This window comes from Trichomonas vaginalis, chromosome V, assembly GCF_026262505.1.
Source record: "Trichomonas vaginalis G3 chromosome V, whole genome shotgun sequence".
NCBI classification, from domain to species: domain Eukaryota; phylum Parabasalia; order Trichomonadida; family Trichomonadidae; genus Trichomonas; species Trichomonas vaginalis.
Window position 1 is genome coordinate 33,471,430 of NC_067207.1, and position 19,274 is coordinate 33,490,703.

The following is a 19,274-nucleotide window of genomic DNA, read 5'->3' on the forward strand; positions in this document are numbered from 1 at the left end:
GTTAGATTTAAACTTAGTTCAATCATTTTTGCAATTCTTAGCAGAAAGCAATGAAAACAAATTGATTTCTACTTACTTGTATTTCTATTCTTGTTGTAAATCAATGATCAAATCAGAAATCATTGAAAACTTTTACAACTCCAAATTATCATTGTTGAATTTACAAGAAATTAACATCAAACAATCAGAAATCATCGAAAGAGTTGTAAATTTGACAAAACAAATTTCAGAACTTTATGAAAAGTTCATTTTAGAACTATCGAATTGGTACAAGAATTCATTTGATATTACATTGAAACTCATTGATACAACAGAACAAAAGTATCCTGTTATTGCAAATTCTTCAATTATGCAAACGAAAAACAGATTCCAAAGTCATTCCATTTTCTGCCAGAAATCATGGTCATCATTGTGGCATCGAATGAAGAGCAACAATGGTCCGTGGAATATCGAAGGACAGACACCACATTACAAGAAATCTCCAATTCCTGGAAGATTAAGTTATCATTGGAATTACAATGATCATTTGGATGCAATAATCAAAAGAGAAATTTACTCGAATTCATCATCTGAAGTTATCGAAAATCTTCGAAATAAACTTATCAAGCAAATTTCATCAAAATCATTGATATTTGATACAGATTATGACAATTCATTTAATTATGATTTCGATGAATCAAAATTAATTTATAAGACAAAAAATTGTCAAAAAGTTTATTTGAAGAAAAAAGTTAATTGTAGTTTTTGCATCTACAAGAATGGTATCAAATATATTGTGAATGATGTAATCACTATGATTTCAAGTGATCTTATCAAAAGAATAAGTCCAATGAAGTACAATCATAAAGAGAATTCAATTGAAATTTTGACATGGAATGGAAAACTTTTGTTTTTCGTTTTTCCTGAAGAAAATAATTCTCAGATTTTGAGTAGTTTCAAGTACATGACATTGAATCATGGAAGTATTGAAGTTTACGATGAATTCAGATTCATTAAAGAATTCACAGAAAAATGGCAAAAATATCAAATTTCTACATTTGATTATTTGCTTGAAATCAATCATTTCGCCAGTAGAACATTTGCTGATATCACACAGTATCCGATATTCCCATGGATATTATCGAATTACTCATCTGAAACGAAAGAATTAGATCTTTCTTCAGATAAAAATTATCGAGATTTGTCAAAACCGCCAAGTTCAATTTCTCCAGAAAAATCTGTGAAAATTTTCAAAGATTTTGAATTTTCTCAAGGAATTTCAACTCCAGGAGAAATTTCTGCCTTTATGATAAGAACAGAACCATTCACAACAATTAAAATAAATTTGAATGGTGGTTTCTTTGATAGAAAAATCTTTTCAAGTCTTGAAGAAGAATGGAACAATTTCTTTGTTGATCCAAATGATACTAGAGAATTAATTCCGGAGTTCTTTTCATTCCCAGAGATGTTTTTGAACATCAATCATTTGTATTTGAACCACATGTCAGAGGATGTTCAATTACCTGGATATTGTCATTCTCCCGATGAATTCGTTTATTTGAACAGAAAAGCTCTTGAGAGTAATTTTGTTTCTCAAAAAATTCATCAATGGATTGACTTCACTTTTGGTGTTTTACAAAGAAAACTAAAATCATGTGAATACAGGAAAGAGTTGTATGATGATATATTTGATTCCAATCCTAATGAAGACTTTGTTGACATTTGTTGTTTGAATTTAGGTCAAATGCCTAAACAAGTTTTTACAACAAACCATTTGGAAAGAAACATCATTGAATCAAATCAATTCAAAACTAAAAGATTCCAACATGGAATTGATAAAATTGTTTCAAGTAGTTTCCATAATAATGAACTTCTTATTTTGACAACAGAAGATATTATTACAATCAAACTGAAGAATCCTCATGATATCAACAAAAACAACATTTCTTTCAAAACTAAGAACCATAAGAAACAAATTGAAGATTGTCAAATTTGTTATTTCATTGATGATTTCGTTGTTTCCAATGAAATTAATCAAAGTATTGAATATGTTTCTTCAAACAAATCATTACCAATACGTGGTGGTGTCAGTTCTTTGTCATCCAGTGATTATTTGTTATGTGTTGGAACATTTGCTGCAACATCACATGTTTATTTAGGCCATGATTTCTTTGATTTATGTGATTGTGAAACATTTTTAGGAGAAGTTGTTTGTAGTTTTGTTTCTTCTAAGTATTTTGTTGTTGCAAGCTGCACATCGAGCTGTTCTTTAGTTATTCACGAATTAGATGGTGAATACATCCATTCTGTGCAACTTGATTCATTGCCAAAATCAGTTTTGATTACAGAAAATCTTGGTTTTATTGTTGTTTATTCCGAATCTGTTTCACGCGGACAAACAAAACATTTCCTAAATGTTTTCAACATCAATGGTCGAAGTATTATTTCTAAAGAGATTCCAAACGAAATCAAGGGTATTTTGTCTATCAAAGACAAGCATAATCTTGATTATTTACTATACATTGATTGCGAAAACAAAGTTTATGTTGTTGAAACATTTTATTTAGCTGAACCTCGCAACCTTCTTACTATTGAAGGAAAGTTTATTTCTTTACATTACATGAAAGACGACAACGTTGTTTTAATCTTAACAGAGAAACATGTCTACGTTCTTGATCATTTGTTTTAATATAGAATAAAGTTATAATAGATTTTATTATATTTTTACTGTTCATTTTTAGATAACATAAGATCAATAGAAAAGAGACTGCTTTTTGAGAATTTTTTGCCAGAAATTATAAATTTGTAAACTCCTTTATAATATTATTTTTCGTTCAAAATTAAAATAAAAATACTGAAAATATTAATTTTAAAACAAATATTACATATAGAACAATATAAAATTGATTTGATTGAAATAAAACCATCTCCCGAATGACCAATTTTGATTGATCCATCAGGTTCAAAGATTTTTTGAGTTATTTCACAGGTGCAATTTACATGAAAGAAACGATTATTTTGAATTGAAATTTCATTTAAGTTGCACTTATAACCTTAAAAAATAAAGTTTTTTTGGAAAATAATGTTAGATGATTAAAAGCACTGTTTATGTAATTGTTTTTCTAACCAGAATTTAATTATTGAGTTAATTAGATATCAAATATCCACGAATCTTTTAGTTCTAACAAAATGCAGAGAATTTATATTTGTTACACTTATATCATACATATGTTATAGTATATTGGATATAATACATTAATTGAAAATACATGTATAAACATGATAACACTTGTTTTGTATAATATATAGTATACTTAATACTGGGATTAGTTCAAACTAAGGATATAATGTGTTTTTAAAATAATGACGTATTTAAAGCTTGGATGTTAGTTAAATTAAGATTTTTATGATAGATAAATAGTTAACATAATAGAAGTTTGACTTTTCTCATACTCGATTTAGTTTGACTTTAACGATAGCCTTTGTTTGGTCGAACTGTATATTTTTATCAAGTATGAAGTTCTCCTTAATTGAATTTAATTGATAAAAACTTATCAAATTATGTTTATTTCATCAATAATGAGCTGTATCTCAAAATATTTGAACATAATGCATCAAATGGAGATTACTTTCAAACAGCTGAACAAGTCAGATACATAACAAATCATAGTCATTTATTCTCCATTCTTGAGGTTATTGACAAACGTTATTGGTATGATCACAACGGATATTTATTCACATGGGTCGTTCCAGGACTTGAAGGCAATAACACTTGGTACCAAAAAGTTCATCCATTTGATACAACAAGTGCAAGTACTGCTGAGAGTAATGGCTACAAAAAAGTTCATTTAACATGGACAACGTATTTCCAAGGAGGAATTACTAAATCATTAACTGAGAATTCCTTTTATGATTGTTCTACTCAAACGACAGATTGGTGGTATCCAGTGGGTGCCAAAAATTGCTATAAGAAGCAAAATACTTTGCCTGCTGCTCAAGAAAAAGAAGTTTATTTTCTGATGCCTGTCGTTAAATTACTTCTTAAAATTCCTCAATTTCATACTTATTCATGTAAATATCGTATTTATAAGAATAGAATGAATTTATTATTTTTGGAATTTATATTATCATAAAAGTTTTGAATGAAAAATTAATTAGGTAATCAATAATTGCGACTTTTTTTTCTATTTTTGAGGGTTATGTTTAGATATGAATAAACAAATAATTCCCTGTGATATTTTTAATTCAATGTAACAACAGGAAAATATGTTTTACATTTGTTATCAAAATTTTAAATTAAAATCAGACAAGATTAAATGTCTCTTTAAGGGTGGCGGAAAGTGATGTGACCGAATAACAAAAAGTAAAAATAACTAAATAAATATTTGAAATTATTTTGTTATTGTAGCATAACTAAATTTTGTATATAAATAAGTATTTACTACGAAGTTTGCGTAGTCTGAGATCTCTATCTGGTAGAGAAATAATAAAAGAAAAAAATGAATTTTCAACTGTATCTAGTCTCTGGTTTTTGAATTAATATCAAAAATACTTAAGGTATGCAATATAGGTACATAGATTTATCTTTTCTATTGAACAAAACACGTATCTATTAAATTCCCCTAAGATGCAATAAGTGATGAGATCTGGAACTACTTATAAAATTTGCACAAAATCAATGTATGAGAATAAACAACATATAAGTGCCAATTACGTCCGATACCTTTCTTTCCAGTTTGCACCTATTCAGAGTTTAATTAGATTTGTATCTAGTCTTTCAATGTGAGATAAGGAGTCTTTCTTCATATATAAATATATATAAGATGTTGTTTTCTATGTTTTCTATTGAGCATATTTTGTGCTTAAAGCTCCAATCATGAGATATTTAAATTTGTTCCCCTATCAAACGCGAAATTCAAATATTTATCATAGGATGGAAAACCAAAAGCTTGCATATATGATAATGAAATTATCGCATACATATACTACTACAAATGGGATTTGTAGCTATATAATTTTTACCGAAAGATATTAAACATATGACGAGATAATAGCATTTTATTTTTGTTCATTCACTTCACTTTCCGCCACCCTTAAAGGCGCACTATCTTAGTTTACAACTATTCAATTTTTAACACTTAAGGTTACTTTTTCCCTATGATAATTTTCAATTTATAAAATTTTAATTTACTATGATAGAATTGATATTTTATAAATTAAAGAAGATATACAATACATCGATTATACTCTATCTTTTTACCGTTTCAAAATCTAAAAAAGATCTCTAGAAGAAGACGAAGCGCGGTGATCCCCTAAGGGTTCTAATGATTAAATATTGAATATTATTTAAAACTTTGAAGTATAAATGATTTTAAAATTGATAAAAAAAAGTTATAAGCAAATTCGTCACTTTTTATCTTTTTTTTTATAAAAACTATAATCAACTTACATACATATCAGAATTTGTTATTATGTGTTGGAATGCAATAAATAAAACCAATTAAATATCATAAACAGACATAGTAATATTTTCGCTACATAATTTCAAAGAAAGATATCAACCGTCTCAAAACTTATCTGTGGATGATTCAATTTTCCTTGGACTAACCGGCTCATATCGAGGATCAGCTATCTATTGAGTAACAAATTTTTTCATAGGAATAAATCATTGCATATTTTCAGCCTGTTATGCATCCGATAGAGGAGGTTGTGCATTTTTTGAGGATAACGACGTTTCTCTTAAAAACACCTGCTTTTTGAAGAATTTTGCTGGCTTAAATGGAGACTCTCAATGTCATCTCGTAAAAAACATGGAATATGAATATATTTCATCATTTAATGCAAAAACAACAACACATTCTTTTTGGAATGGAGCTTCCATATCTATGATTTTAAATTTATATAATTCATCATTATCTGTTAATAATAATGATAACTATGCATATGGTAGCTTCATGACAATCCGAGTTCCATCAAATAATTCTGTAAGATATCTACAAAATTCTAATTCTTCAGGAAATAATGCAATTTTTTCTTTTGAATCTGAATCTGCAGCAACTGTTGAATATGTTAATTTGCTGTATGATAAAACTACAAAAAATGTATTTGGAATGCATTACCGTTCTACTCCAAATAGCAATATATGCAAATATTTCTTTGTTTTCGGAAATTCAAATATCAAAAGATTATATTTTCGATACCAATCATCAAGTACTGTCTCTGTTGTTAATTGTACATTTGATTTATCAAGTTCATTATTTTCTGGTGTTTCAACTCAAAACTGTAAATATTCTAATACAGACAGTCGTTACACAATATATTCTAAAATTTTACTTTGTGAAGAAGTATTTCAAACTCACAGAATTATTACAATTTATCACTGTCCATATTTCTTTAATTATTTTAATTTAACAAACTATATATTTCTAATTCTATAGTAAATTAAGGATGTCGTTTTGGGGACAATTGGGGATCCGACCAAATAATTTTGAAAGTCTGGGGAACACGTAAAGTGTCAAAAAATATTTGTAAAGTGTCAAATCAGTATCCTTGAAGATCCTATCTTTAACATTGTGATTATAGTACTATATGATTTATGTTTATGCTTCTTATATGCTTTTCTTGAAAAAGAATATTTAATAATTTGATGATCTCTTAAATAAATATTTCCAGTCAATATATCAGGATATTATTCTTGTATTTCATAATTTTTATGAATGTTAATGGCTTTCCTCTATTTGTAATTGTTGTGTATGGTTAATCATTATTAATCTTTAAATTCTGAATTGAGTTTCTCAAGATTTAGTATCCCATATCACTTATCTATGTAATATCTTTTCAACTACAACATATTATGTCTGTATTGATAAACTATAAACAATACTACAGATCGATGTCATAAACACAATCATATTTACTGAAATGAGTATAGAAACTAGTTTTGTATGTCTAATCAATACTAAAATCTATATGTTTAAAGATGTTTTGACAAAGGATAAATAATTTAATTTTTATTTAATGCAATAGAGTGTAAGAAATGAATAACTTTAGATTCATATTGTTCACAATAACCAAAAGTAGTAAAAGCAAGACACTAAAAAAATCGAAGTCATGGGGGATGGGGATGGGGGACGCATTCAAAATTGAATTGATTTTTTGTCTCCCCCATGGGGGATGGGGAAAAACGTGACATTGGGGGAATATTTTATAGTCTATATTTGATTTGGTTTTGTGATAATATGATATAAATAAGTCATTTTCTGCATATAAAGTAGAGCAAAAAACTGGATTTTGAGGAAAATGAAAATTAAATTTGCTCAAAACTAAAGAAAAAGGTCGAAAATCGCATGAAAATCATATTATAATATTATGCATATGTTAAATAAATGATAATACTAAAACTTTATTCCTTGATTATTTTTTGACAGTTTACTAAAAATCTCTGACATCTCGAACTTATCTTGTCACTTTTCAGTCCCCCAGCGTCCCCCAAGTGGGGGACGCAATTGTCCCCAATGGGGGCAAAACGACATGCTTAAGTAAATCCTTTATTATACGATTATTTTTGATTAAAATCATGTTTAATTGTTCATAATAATAAACAATTAATAAAAAGTGACATAAAATAATAATATCTGATCATCTTATCTGAGATATACAAGCAAATAGTCAATTATATAATTATTCAGGATCGAACAGTTACACATTTCAACCTTATGAAGTTGAATTAAAACAAGGTGTATATCGTTTTGAATTATGGGGTGGATCCGGATATACATTTGATATTGATACAAATTATTCTAAAGGTGCATATGTTAAAGGTGAGATTGGTCTTCAGCGAACAACTAAATTCTATTTGCATGTAGGATCTAAAGGTTATGTTAATGCTGCCAAACCATCATATGGAGGTGGTGGTCCAGGCCAATGCTCCGGTGGTGGATCTTCAGATATCAGATTAGTCTCATGCAATTTTGAATACCCTGACGGTTTGAAATCCCGAATAATCGTTTCTGCTGGTTCAGGATCAGCAGATGGAATATTTAATAAACCAACAGAAGCTGATTTTGGCGGAAGTGGTGGCGGCTTGACTGGTTTTTCAAGTCAATATTCATCAAGTGTCGGAGGAAACCAAACATCTGGCGGTTCTGGAGAAGGTGTTTACAAAGGACGTTTTGGGTTTGGTGGAGGGAATGGCAACAACGATGGAATTTAACAAGACGGAAATGGATCTGGTGGTGGATGTTACTTTGGTGGCAGTGCTTCTCAATACGTGACATATGGAGGCGGTGCTGGAGGTTCTTCATTCATCAGCGGTCATAACGGTTGTGTTGCAATTGCGAAAGATTTTACAGAAGAAAATCCTAAATTCCTAGAATCATCAATCCATTTCAGTGGCCTTTCATTCTACGACACAGAAATGCTTGATGGATCTTAATATATGCCACTTCCCGATGGAACATATGGTTATGGAAATACAGGCAATGGAGCTATCAGAATTACTAAACTTTTTATCCCTATTATTCCAAGTTGTGTTTGTCATTATTCTCTTTCCACTTTCATATATTTTATATTTTTTATTGATATATCAATATAAGTAAAATTTTATTTATTTCATGAATTGCGAAATATCTGATGCATTTTTAATACAAGAATAACTGATAAAATTTTGTATTCTAAAACATGTCAATAAACATAAAAATGTATATTTACCAGTTTGACATCAATTAGAAATCATCACAAGAGTATATAGAACATTTATTTCCATTAATTTTCTTGTTTTGGACAGCTTTATTTTGTAATTATTGAGCCACTATTTGTATAAAAGTATTTTTTGTCAAAATTTTACTTGTCGAACCCAATGATCTGGTACAGCTTCATTTGTAAATTGTACCTTTGATTTAATCATTACATTATTTTCTAATATTATAAATTCCGATAGTACAATTTCCACCTCAAAGAGCCAATATCTAGTGTATGCTAAAATACCTGATTGTGATGAAGTATTCCAAGCCAAATGATTGATTGTAACATATAACTATCAATATTTCTTTCGTAATATATATTCTCAATTTTGTTTGTTTATTAGGCTCTAGAAAAGAAGACAACTTGTAGGAATATGTCAAAAGATGATAAAGAATGAATAGATTGACAAGTTAATACAATTGCTTCATTCAAAACTGTGATACGAACGAAGCCATTTCCGCTTCGTCCTGTCTCATAAAATTCTTCATATTCATAATCTCGAGGCTTAAAATGAACCCATGGAAGGGGTGTCTTTCCCTTTCCATCAATCATTTGAGTATTAAAGAAAGACAAGTTACTATAATGTATTGGTTGACCAGTGTGATGTATGTCTTCAAATGAAGATGATTCATTTGATATTGCATCACAACCAAGATGTCCAGAAATGAATGAAGAACCTCCTGTAGATCCACCTGCTATCAATGTTGAGGCTCCTGCATAATATCCATTTCCTCCTGTGCCACCCCAATCTTGAGTTGCATTTGTAGTATATCCAGGTATTCCAAATTTTCCTGACAAAACCCTTATATCATTTGAAAAACCAGGATGAGTTTGATTTGCCCCGAAAATTTTAATTGGAAGCAATGGACTTCCTTCTTCTTTGAAAGATGTTATTGAGTAATTAGATGACAAACCTCCTGCAGGTGATGGAGTAGAAAGCTGCCATTCAAGAGAGCCTCCTGAAGCAGCTACCATAATTCGACTTTTCAATGAATCAAAATCATAATAATCTCCATCTTTTAAACGAATATCGGTAGCGCCTCCAGAAAAAGCTCCTCTAAAAAAAGTTGCGTTTGGAGGAACACTATTATATGTGCCCATTGTTGGGCCAATATATAAATATAACTTTGTTAATTTTTTGAATTCAATGTAACCACTTGTATAGGCACCATTTCCATTGTTACCTGCAGCACCCCAACACTCAATCTTATACAATGCAGGAAATAGTGAAACCTCATAGTTTTTGCAAATATTCTTATTTTCACAAGGATATCCAAATAATTTAGATGTTCGACTATATGTAACATTCGGTTTTCCATATAGTTCATCGAACAAATATTTAATATACCCAATATCCCCGTATTTTACTATAAATCAATAGGATTCATTTCAAAAAGGAAAAGTGACATATTTCTGATATTTTGACATTTAAGATATATAAAGAAATGATACTATTATTCAAAACATAAAAATGATTGATCTAATGACCATTGTTATCAAAATTGAATTCAATTTTTGAAATGACCCGTCAAATTTTACTCTCAATTTAAAATAGACTGTAGATTAACATAATTGATTAAATTATGTAATTAAATGATGCATTTTACGATCGGAAACAATTAATAAAAAGTGACATAAAATAATAATATCTGATCATCTTATCTGAGATATACAAGCAAATAGTCAATTATATAATTATTCAGGATCGAACAGTTACACATTTCAACCTTATGAAGTTGAATTAAAACAAGGTGTATATCGTTTTGAATTATGGGGTGGATCCGGATATACATTTGATATTGATACAAATTATTCTAAAGGTGCATATGTTAAAGGTGAGATTGGTCTTCAGCGAACAACTAAATTCTATTTGCATGTAGGATCTAAAGGTTATGTTAATGCTGCCAAACCATCATATGGAGGTGGTGGTCCAGGCCAATGCTCCGGTGGTGGATCTTCAGATATCAGATTAGTCTCATGCAATTTTGAATACCCTGACGGTTTGAAATCCCGAATAATCGTTTCTGCTGGTTCAGGATCAGCAGATGGAATATTTAATAAACCAACAGAAGCTGATTTTGGCGGAAGTGGTGGCGGCTTGACTGGTTTTTCAAGTCAATATTCATCAAGTGTCGGAGGAAACCAAACATCTGGCGGTTCTGGAGAAGGTGTTTACAAAGGACGTTTCGGATTCGGTGGAGGGAATGGTAATAATTACGTTGATAATGGAGCTAATGACGGAAATGGAGCTGGTGGAGGATGTTACTTTGGTGGCAGTGCTTCTCAATACGTGACATATGGAGGCGGTGCTGGAGGTTCTTCATTCATCAGCGGTCATAACGGTTGTGTTGCAATTGCGAAAGATTTTACAGAAGAAAATCCTAAATTCCTAGAATCATCAATCCATTTCAGTGGCCTTTCATTCTACGACACAGAAATGCTTGATGGATCTTAATATATGCCACTTCCCGATGGAACATATGGTTATGGAAATACAGGCAATGGAGCTATCAGAATTACTAAACTTTTTATCCCTATTATTCCAAGTTGTGTTTGTCATTATTCTCTTTCCACTTTCATATATTTTATATTTTTTATTGATCTATCAATATGAATAAAAATTTCAAACAATAATGTGATTTTTTATACTATGTTTATTGATTTTTTATTGATATTTCATTATTCTTGTCAACACTTGTATAAGAAATTATTGTTATATCAAAATTTGAGTATCAATTCATAGTAATTGCAATAATTTCAGGTAATACAAAAGAGGATTATAGATTTGTATATGTTTTATTGATATTTCCTTTATTATTATCAAATGTGGTATAAAAATGATTTTTTCCATCAAAATTTCATTATTTTTTTCCGAGATGGAACTTTCATGATAATTTAATTGAAATATATATTATAATGGTGCCTGAATGTGAAATGAAAGTAATTATAAAAATATCAAATTTGTAGCCGATATTTAGAGATGCGAGTTTCCGAATTTTTTTTAGCCCTGGGATGTCATAACCGCTGCGGTTTTGTAAAATTTGGGATAAATTTTGACAATCCATTTTTTGTGGGATGTACGTTTATATCAATTTGCTCGGCGTTTGCCGAGCTATTGTACAATCCTACTCGAACACATTACGCAGCTTCTGCTCAACAATGAGCAGGTCTTACCACGTTGAGAGGCTTTCGTTCGAGTTCTGATGCAGATCCCAACGCGAGCGAGAGTCTCTCAAGCAAGCTTCTAATTCGTAGCTAGAGTTTCACTCTTATGAACTGGCAGCCAATTTGAGAGACTTTCGCTCGAGATCTAATGAAAAATCAGAACTCGGCCAAAAATTGCCCAAACAGGCTTGTAATTCGTAGCTATAGTATTGATCGTATGGATGTGTTGCCAATATTAGAGACTTTCGCTCGATGTCTGATATTGCATCAGACATCGAGCGAAAGTCACTCAAAACAGCTTAGACATGTCTATTTTGACGGCATTAAATGATTTCATAGGAAATGTCTCAGTTGTTAATTAAGTTCACGTGAGCTTTTATGAATGAAAATAAGTAAAAAAAAGAATTTTCTCAAAAAAAATTGTGTACGCATTGAAATTTTTATCTATAAATTTAGATATGTCATCAATAATATAATATAATTTTAAATTCGTGGAGTACACTTGGGATAATTGAATATGGGCTACCCCATCCCAACCTCTCAAACTTCCTCTGAATTTGGACAAGGTATCCCAATCCCAAAGACCTATCTGAATAAAATGAAATAAGTATATTATATATTATTTATTTGCTAATAATGAGCATAAATCGCTAAAATTATGAAGAAATTAAAAATTAAAAATTAAAATTAGAAAAAATGTTGATTTAATGAGAGAATATTGTATAAAAATAGAATTATTAGCTAAAATACGTATTAATTTTATGATATTTCAATCACATTAACGAAAATCGCCCATTTTTAATTCAAATGGGCGAGAAAAAAAAATAAAATTCCAAAAAAAAATTGAATTGGGGAAACGATAGGGGACGGGATATGAGAAACCCCATATGTTTGGGAATTTTTCGCATCACTACGATATTTGATAGAATTATCGAGATTTTTATTGATATTTCACCTTTTATTTATTATTATCAATAATGGTAAAAAAATTATTTTTCCATCAAAATAAAAACAAATGTATAAAGAATATTAAAGTGTAAACATGGTTTATTTATGCCTAGAGAACAATATACATATGGTTTGATAGAAATAAATCCGTTCCCTGAATGACCAATATTATTGGATCCATCAGGTTCAATGATATTTTCATTTCCATTTTTGTATATGACATTTTTAAGTATTTTTGAAGCCCAACTACTCCCTCCACCACCAGCACCTATATCTGCACCTCCACCTCCGCCGTAAAATTCACTCCCTCCACCTCCTGATGAAGCCTCAAGTTTAGAACATGCATTGCCTCCTGCCAAAAAAGTGCCATTATCAGCAAGACAAATGTATTTTGTCTCATTAGTGATATAACGACCTCCCATTCCAGGAGAAGATGAAGTTGCACCTGTTCCATAATAATAATTTCCATTTAAAACTCTTCCTTTTCCGCTGCCTGCAATATAACTGCCAAAACCGCCAATATACTCATTTGTTCGAGGAACCGGAAAATGATTCCACTTTTTGAGAGGAACACTTTCTGTTCTTTATTTATTTCGAAATCTATTTGAGATTTAGATCTGGCATTATGAACATAGAATATGTATAATATTTAAAATGAAATATATGAATTAGGAGGAAATTTGGATTTTTTCAAATGATATAATTACTATATTTATAGTAAATATTGAGTTTTTGATGGAAATGAACGGTAAGATGGTTGTGCATGATGAGATCAATAATATTATATTGTTAGTATGTAATTTAAACAATATTTTATAATTTACATTTTATATTATAGTTAGATAATGAAATTAACATTGTTAGTACAATTGATTCAATAGCTAGTAAAAATGTATATAATAAATCAAGTATGAATTCGGATTTTTCATGAAGGAATTAGAAAGATGAGATTTTTCTTTATTGAAATTTAATAAATAGAAAGTATATTGATGGTGAAACACATCCATAAATATGGGGAAAGCAAATATTAGCAAGATTTCGTAAAATGTTTAGGAGAATGTTGAAAAAGGAGAAATTTTATTTTGAAAAAAATTGATAAAAAATAGAAAATAAAAAATTGAAAAAATAGATAGTATATTAATAGATAAATGCAATTATTAAAAAAAAAACAAATTTGAATTTTGATATGGGAATAAAATTATTCTCACAAATTGTAAAGATTTGAGAGCGTTTTGAAAAAAATCGAAATTATCAAAATGGATAAATTATGAAAAGATTATTGAAATAAACAAAGAAAATGAAAATATATCTATTGGAAATAATGCTTTTGAATCTTCTACTATTCAATCAATTATTTTCCCAATTGGCTTGAAAAGTCTAGGAATTAAAGCGTTCCAAAATTGTGCTAGATTGACCTCTGTTACTTTTCAAGGAACTCAAATTACTGAAATTTCGGATTATTGTTTCTTTTCATGTAAGAATCTTCAATCAATTAAACTTCCATCTTCTATAATAACAATTGGAATTTCTTCATTTCATGGTTGCTCATCTTTAGGAGATGTTGGTCTCTCAGATTTACATGATTTACAAACAATTTCAAACTATGCTTTCATGCAAAGTGGGTTGATATCTGCAATGCTCTCACTTACCCTTCAATCTGTTGGTGTTAGGGCTTTTTATGGATCTTCAATTGGCAATCTATCAATTAGTTGTTTAATTCCATCAGGTCTTTGTAGATTATGCACTTCTTTAGAAACACTTACATTGAATGAAGGTGTCAGTCAAATCGGTCCTTTTGCATTTTCAGAATGTACTTCATTAATTGGATTCACAATACCTAAAAGATTAACAAAAATTCTAGAATTTGCATTTGAATCATGTTCATCTTTATCAAATGTGAGAATGGTGGCTAACTGTAATCTAGAATCAATTGAAGGAGGATGTTTCTATGGTTGTCATAATTTGAAATTTATCAATTTGAGCATATATGATACTTCTTATTTATTCCAAAATGGTGCTTTAACTTTTCATAATCAAAGTAAATTAATGGTTTTTATTCCATATAGTGGAATCAAAAATTTCATTGTACCAAATGATATGGAAGTTATAGGACGATGTGCTTTTATGGGAAGTCCAACTCTTCTCAGGGTTTTCTTCAATGGAAACAAAATTAAGATGATAGAGTATCAGGCATTCAAAGATTGTCCAAACTTAAATCTGATATTCATTGCATCTTCAAATTCCATTTCTCTTGGAAATCAAGTTTTTGATGGTTGCCCTTTGCTCAGGAAATGCGGATCATTCTCTGTGCCTCAAGATATTAAGCAAATATTTATAGCTCAGAAAATTCCGAATATTGCGTTTTCAGATGAATGTCCTATGGAAAATTCATGTGAGCAAATTCGGTTTTCTTTCATATCTATATTTGCTTTTTGCCCATTTATTTTATTATAAAATTATAATATAAGAATAATACAAGATGATAAATTATTTCAGAATTCTATCCTATTATAAAAAAATTTTAGAAAATCACATCACCAATAAATATTAAGACACTTATTCTAATAATCAATTATGAAATCAGTTTTAAATTTAATCAAGAATTAAACAGAACAATATCTGAATATTAAAATTAAAAATTTTACATTGAATAGTTTTGATTTGGAAACAAATACATTCTCCAATTAGAGAAGGAACAATATTAGAAAATTTTTCTCTATATTGTTTGCAAGCTATAACTTCTGGGATAGAATTATGTAAATAGAATAAATTATTAGAAACTAATTTTTTGAGTAATATATTATCCTTTTTAAATTATTACATCCCTCAAAACTAAAATTCGCATTTTTAATTTGACAATAAAAAGTGACATTCTCAAGTGATTCGCAATAATGGAATATAAAGGAATCATCAAATTCACAATCATTTGAAATAGTGATTGATTTAGCTGATATACCATCAAATGCTTTAAATCGAATTTTTGTTACTGTGAGTGGAGTTACATAATTATCATTGAATGAACAAACTTGGTATAAAACTGTCATATCCTTTGAATATAAATTATATAGATTATCATTGGAAAAATATTGGTTCTCAGGATCAATAATGATTTTTTCAAGAGCTGTATCACTTCCAATAATACATGTCCCAATTTCTCTAACTCCCTTTCCAATATGTAAGTTTTTAATACGAGTTGTAGCAAATGCATATTGACCAATATAGTAAACTGAATCAGGGATATAAAAATGGTCACAAGAATAAAATGTTAGATCAAATGAATTATGACCAATTATTTCCAAAGAATTAGGAAGTCTAATTTCAGTATTAATTGTATGATAGTAGAATGCTTTAGGGGCAGTTTCTTTTACTAGATATTCTACATCATTTATACGGACTTTGTCTGGAAAAATTAGATTTAATGGCTCTGATGCTATCGCATTCCTATCATTTGGATTATTCTTATCTCCAATAATTGCATATTTATTATCTTTATCTAATGTATACTTAACACCATTGATAACTGTACTTATTTAATTGGTCGTTCGCAAATTTAAAATGTCACTTTTTTTTAAAAAAAATAAATTCATTTACAAAATATGATCACTTTTAAATCTTGAGTGAAAATATTGAAAGGCAATCAGGAAATACAATTATATCTTTTTATAAAGATTACAAGGATAAAATTAAGATCACAAATCAAATTTTCACAATTATCAATGAATCAGCATGCGAAAATTGTTCCTGCACTGAATTAGATTTAAGTACATCATCAATAACAACTATTAAAGATAAGGCTTTCTTAAGATCCAAACTTCAAAGCATTATTTTCTCTTCAAATTTAAATTATATTGGTATAAATGCGTTTTCTATTACACAAATAACATCAATTCATATTGTTTCATCAATTCAAACTATGTCAGGATATTGCTTTAATCAATGTCGTGATCTAAATACATTGGTAGTTGATGATAAAAATCAATATTTTTATTCCAAAAATAATTTTATATTTTCTAAAAATGGTGCAAAATTGATCAGAGCACCTATAGATTATAAGGTAGATGCTATTCCAGATAAGGAGAATATCCAAACATTAGGAACTTTTTTCATGAGTGGATCAAATATTAAGGCTCCGGTCCCACCCTCTCAATTTTAAAAGTTTTAATATCTCCACCAATATGAGTTTTTGATACTTTTATTTTAGTATATAATATCATTATGTAATACACTATAGTATTGTATATTTAAACTCAGTATTACTATTATAGTTCATCTTATCTGAGAATTCGGTATTTTGACAAATTTCAACTTTGACCGGTAAAACTATTTATAATCAAAAAAGCCCACGACATTTTATAGCATATTAGTGATACATTATATTGTTATTAGTAAACTTGATTTTCAATCTCTTCTAGATGAGTTATTTGTTTTTTTGAAAAAATCTGACAAATCACTTTTTGACAGAATCTAAAGATTTTTGATTTGTGAAAGTTTTAATAATATGATAAGGTTTATATATGCTATCATAATATAATAAAATCATATAATATTACATTATCGCTATTTATGTCGAATATTAAAAAATTGTATATTAACATTTTTTGTCATATCTTGATAATAAAGAAAAAACTCTCAGTTCCCCTTCGACAAATTGTTAGAATGCAACTAAAGTTTATTTTGATATAGTGAGTTTGCTTCTAAAAAAATATATGAAAGAAGAATTAGATTTGCAAGACCCCTATAAAAAACCATTTTTGCGTCGAGAATAACTTCATGCACGATTAATTGATATGATAATAAAAATCATATATGATAATTACTTAATATAGGCAACAATATTGTATTAATCACTTTGTGTCAAAATGGTTTTTCGATAATTGAGTATTCAATTTTTCAAAAATGCATTCAATAATTTGAATTATAATTCAACGTATAAGAAAAAAACTCTCAGTTCCCCTTCGACAATTTGTAAAGAAAATTATATAGTTTCTATTGACACTATTATCATATTCTACATTCTTCGGTATTTCGAAGAATTAGGTTTGCAAATTTGATAATTTTGATGTATTTTTTCAAATTGAGAGGATTTTTGACGATAGAAGTGGGTCATTTTTGAACTACAATTTTATATTGGTGTGCATGATTAAAATATGAATAAGTTTTATTGACAAGAAGTATAAGTTACAAAGTATTTGAGACTTAAAGAAACATCAAAAAAAGATCAATGTAGTGTGTAGTTTTAAGCTGATTTTCTAAATAAAATTTAAACCTTAAATATTTATTTTTTTGTAAAAAAGTGAGAATGGGGAATAAAAGTGCTCGAGATCGGAGATTGCATCAATATAGGTTACAAAATCATGAAAGAAGGAGAGAATCAAATCTAAATTCGTTATTGTTTGTATTTTCAAATTTAGTATAAGGATTAAATTACGCGAGTATTTCAAGAATGTTAGCATGGAATAGTATAACTCCTCCCTCAAAATCAACATATTATAGAAATTTACATAGAGTTGAAAATGCAATCTGTAGAATGGCTGAAGAAAGTTGTAAACATTACTGGGATGCAATGGATCATAATACTATCATTGCTTTTGATGGAAGCTGGTCACAACGACGCAACGCTTTTCATTGTATTACAGATTTCATAGATACAAAAAATAGAAAAATTGTTTATTTTTCCATAAAAGAAAAAAATAATCATAAACTTTTTGGGAATTTTGCAGGAGCATCAAACGGAATGGAAGTTTCTGGTGTCAAAGATTTTGTCAAATATGCAAAATATGATAAAAGAATATCAGGTTTTTGCCATGATCGTGATGCAAAATCATCCAATGTATTCGCAAATTCTCAATGGAATATTCCAGAATATATCGATAAGAATCATATGACAAAGTCATTCGATAAAATTTTCAAAGAAGTTAATTCAAAATATCAACGCAAACTTTTTGGTTTACGCGCAAGGCTTAGGAATTATTTGAATGTGTTATACTATTTGGATGAATCTGTTGATGAGAAAAAGAAACATTGGATGAATTCACTCAATCATTATTGTGGAGATCATTCCGAATGTCTGCATAGTCGTGAAGATAATAAATCAAAAATCAAATCAAAAAAGAAGAAAACTCGTGAATTTGTTTGGGATTAAAAAGATGACGAAGTTGCTATTGAGGCCCTTCGAGAATTATTGGAAAGCACTACACATCTTTTTGATAAAACCTATTTCTCGGTTTCTACACAATTATGTGAATGTTTCCATTCATTAAAGGCAAAATATGCTGATAAAAATTTTAATTGGCAATCGAGCTGGAAAGCACGAGTCTGCGCAGCAATTTTGGATATTAATGAAGGATATGGATGGAGGTTTTATCTCTATCAAAAATTAAATCTTCCACCTCTAGATGAAGATTGCAGAGCAATTCTTGAAAATCATGCAAAAACACTGG

At 29.0% G+C, this 19,274-nt stretch overlaps 6 protein-coding genes across 6 annotated transcripts, besides 2 other annotated features; 4 read left to right on the forward strand and 2 right to left on the reverse strand.

Moving 5' to 3' along the window:
- Nucleotides 1-349: 349 nt before the first annotated feature.
- TVAGG3_0450100 (platelet formation protein family) lies at nt 350-2,765 on the forward strand (the record flags this gene model as incomplete). Its single annotated transcript, XM_001315566.1, has 1 exon — nt 350-2,668. One exon carries the CDS (start codon nt 350-352, stop codon nt 2,666-2,668), a length of 2,319 nt encoding a protein of 772 aa, XP_001315601.1.
- A 1,539-nt stretch (nt 2,766-4,304) lies between these two features.
- Nucleotides 4,305-5,076: a mobile genetic element.
- A 2,545-nt stretch (nt 5,077-7,621) lies between these two features.
- TVAGG3_0450120 (glycine-rich protein family) lies at nt 7,622-10,105 on the reverse strand (the record flags this gene model as incomplete). Its single annotated transcript, XM_001315565.1, has 1 exon — nt 9,061-9,822. One exon carries the CDS (start codon nt 9,820-9,822, stop codon nt 9,061-9,063), a length of 762 nt encoding a protein of 253 aa, XP_001315600.1.
- Nucleotides 10,106-10,368: 263 nt separating this feature from the next.
- TVAGG3_0450130 (glycine-rich protein family) lies at nt 10,369-11,492 on the forward strand (the record flags this gene model as incomplete). Its single annotated transcript, XM_051234585.1, has 1 exon — nt 10,592-11,176. The coding sequence occupies one exon, from the start codon at nt 10,592-10,594 to the stop codon at nt 11,174-11,176; it is 585 nt and encodes a 194-aa protein (XP_051104315.1).
- A 1,383-nt stretch (nt 11,493-12,875) lies between these two features.
- Nucleotides 12,876-13,256, reverse strand: TVAGG3_0450140 (glycine-rich protein family; the record flags this gene model as incomplete). The annotated part of the gene is made up of 1 exon (XM_001315564.1): nt 12,876-13,256. One exon carries the CDS (start codon nt 13,254-13,256, stop codon nt 12,876-12,878), a length of 381 nt encoding a protein of 126 aa, XP_001315599.1.
- Nucleotides 13,257-14,445: 1,189 nt separating this feature from the next.
- TVAGG3_0450150 (ribonuclease inhibitor domain-containing protein) lies at nt 14,446-15,288 on the forward strand (the record flags this gene model as incomplete). The annotated part of the gene is made up of 1 exon (XM_001315563.1): nt 14,446-15,288. One exon carries the CDS (start codon nt 14,446-14,448, stop codon nt 15,286-15,288), a length of 843 nt encoding a protein of 280 aa, XP_001315598.1.
- A 1,671-nt stretch (nt 15,289-16,959) lies between these two features.
- Nucleotides 16,960-19,274: part of a mobile genetic element that runs on past the window's edge.
- TVAGG3_0450170 (zebrafish ch211-108c17.2-related family) lies at nt 18,278-18,976 on the forward strand (the record flags this gene model as incomplete). The annotated part of the gene is made up of 1 exon (XM_001315562.1): nt 18,278-18,976. One exon carries the CDS (start codon nt 18,278-18,280, stop codon nt 18,974-18,976), a length of 699 nt encoding a protein of 232 aa, XP_001315597.1.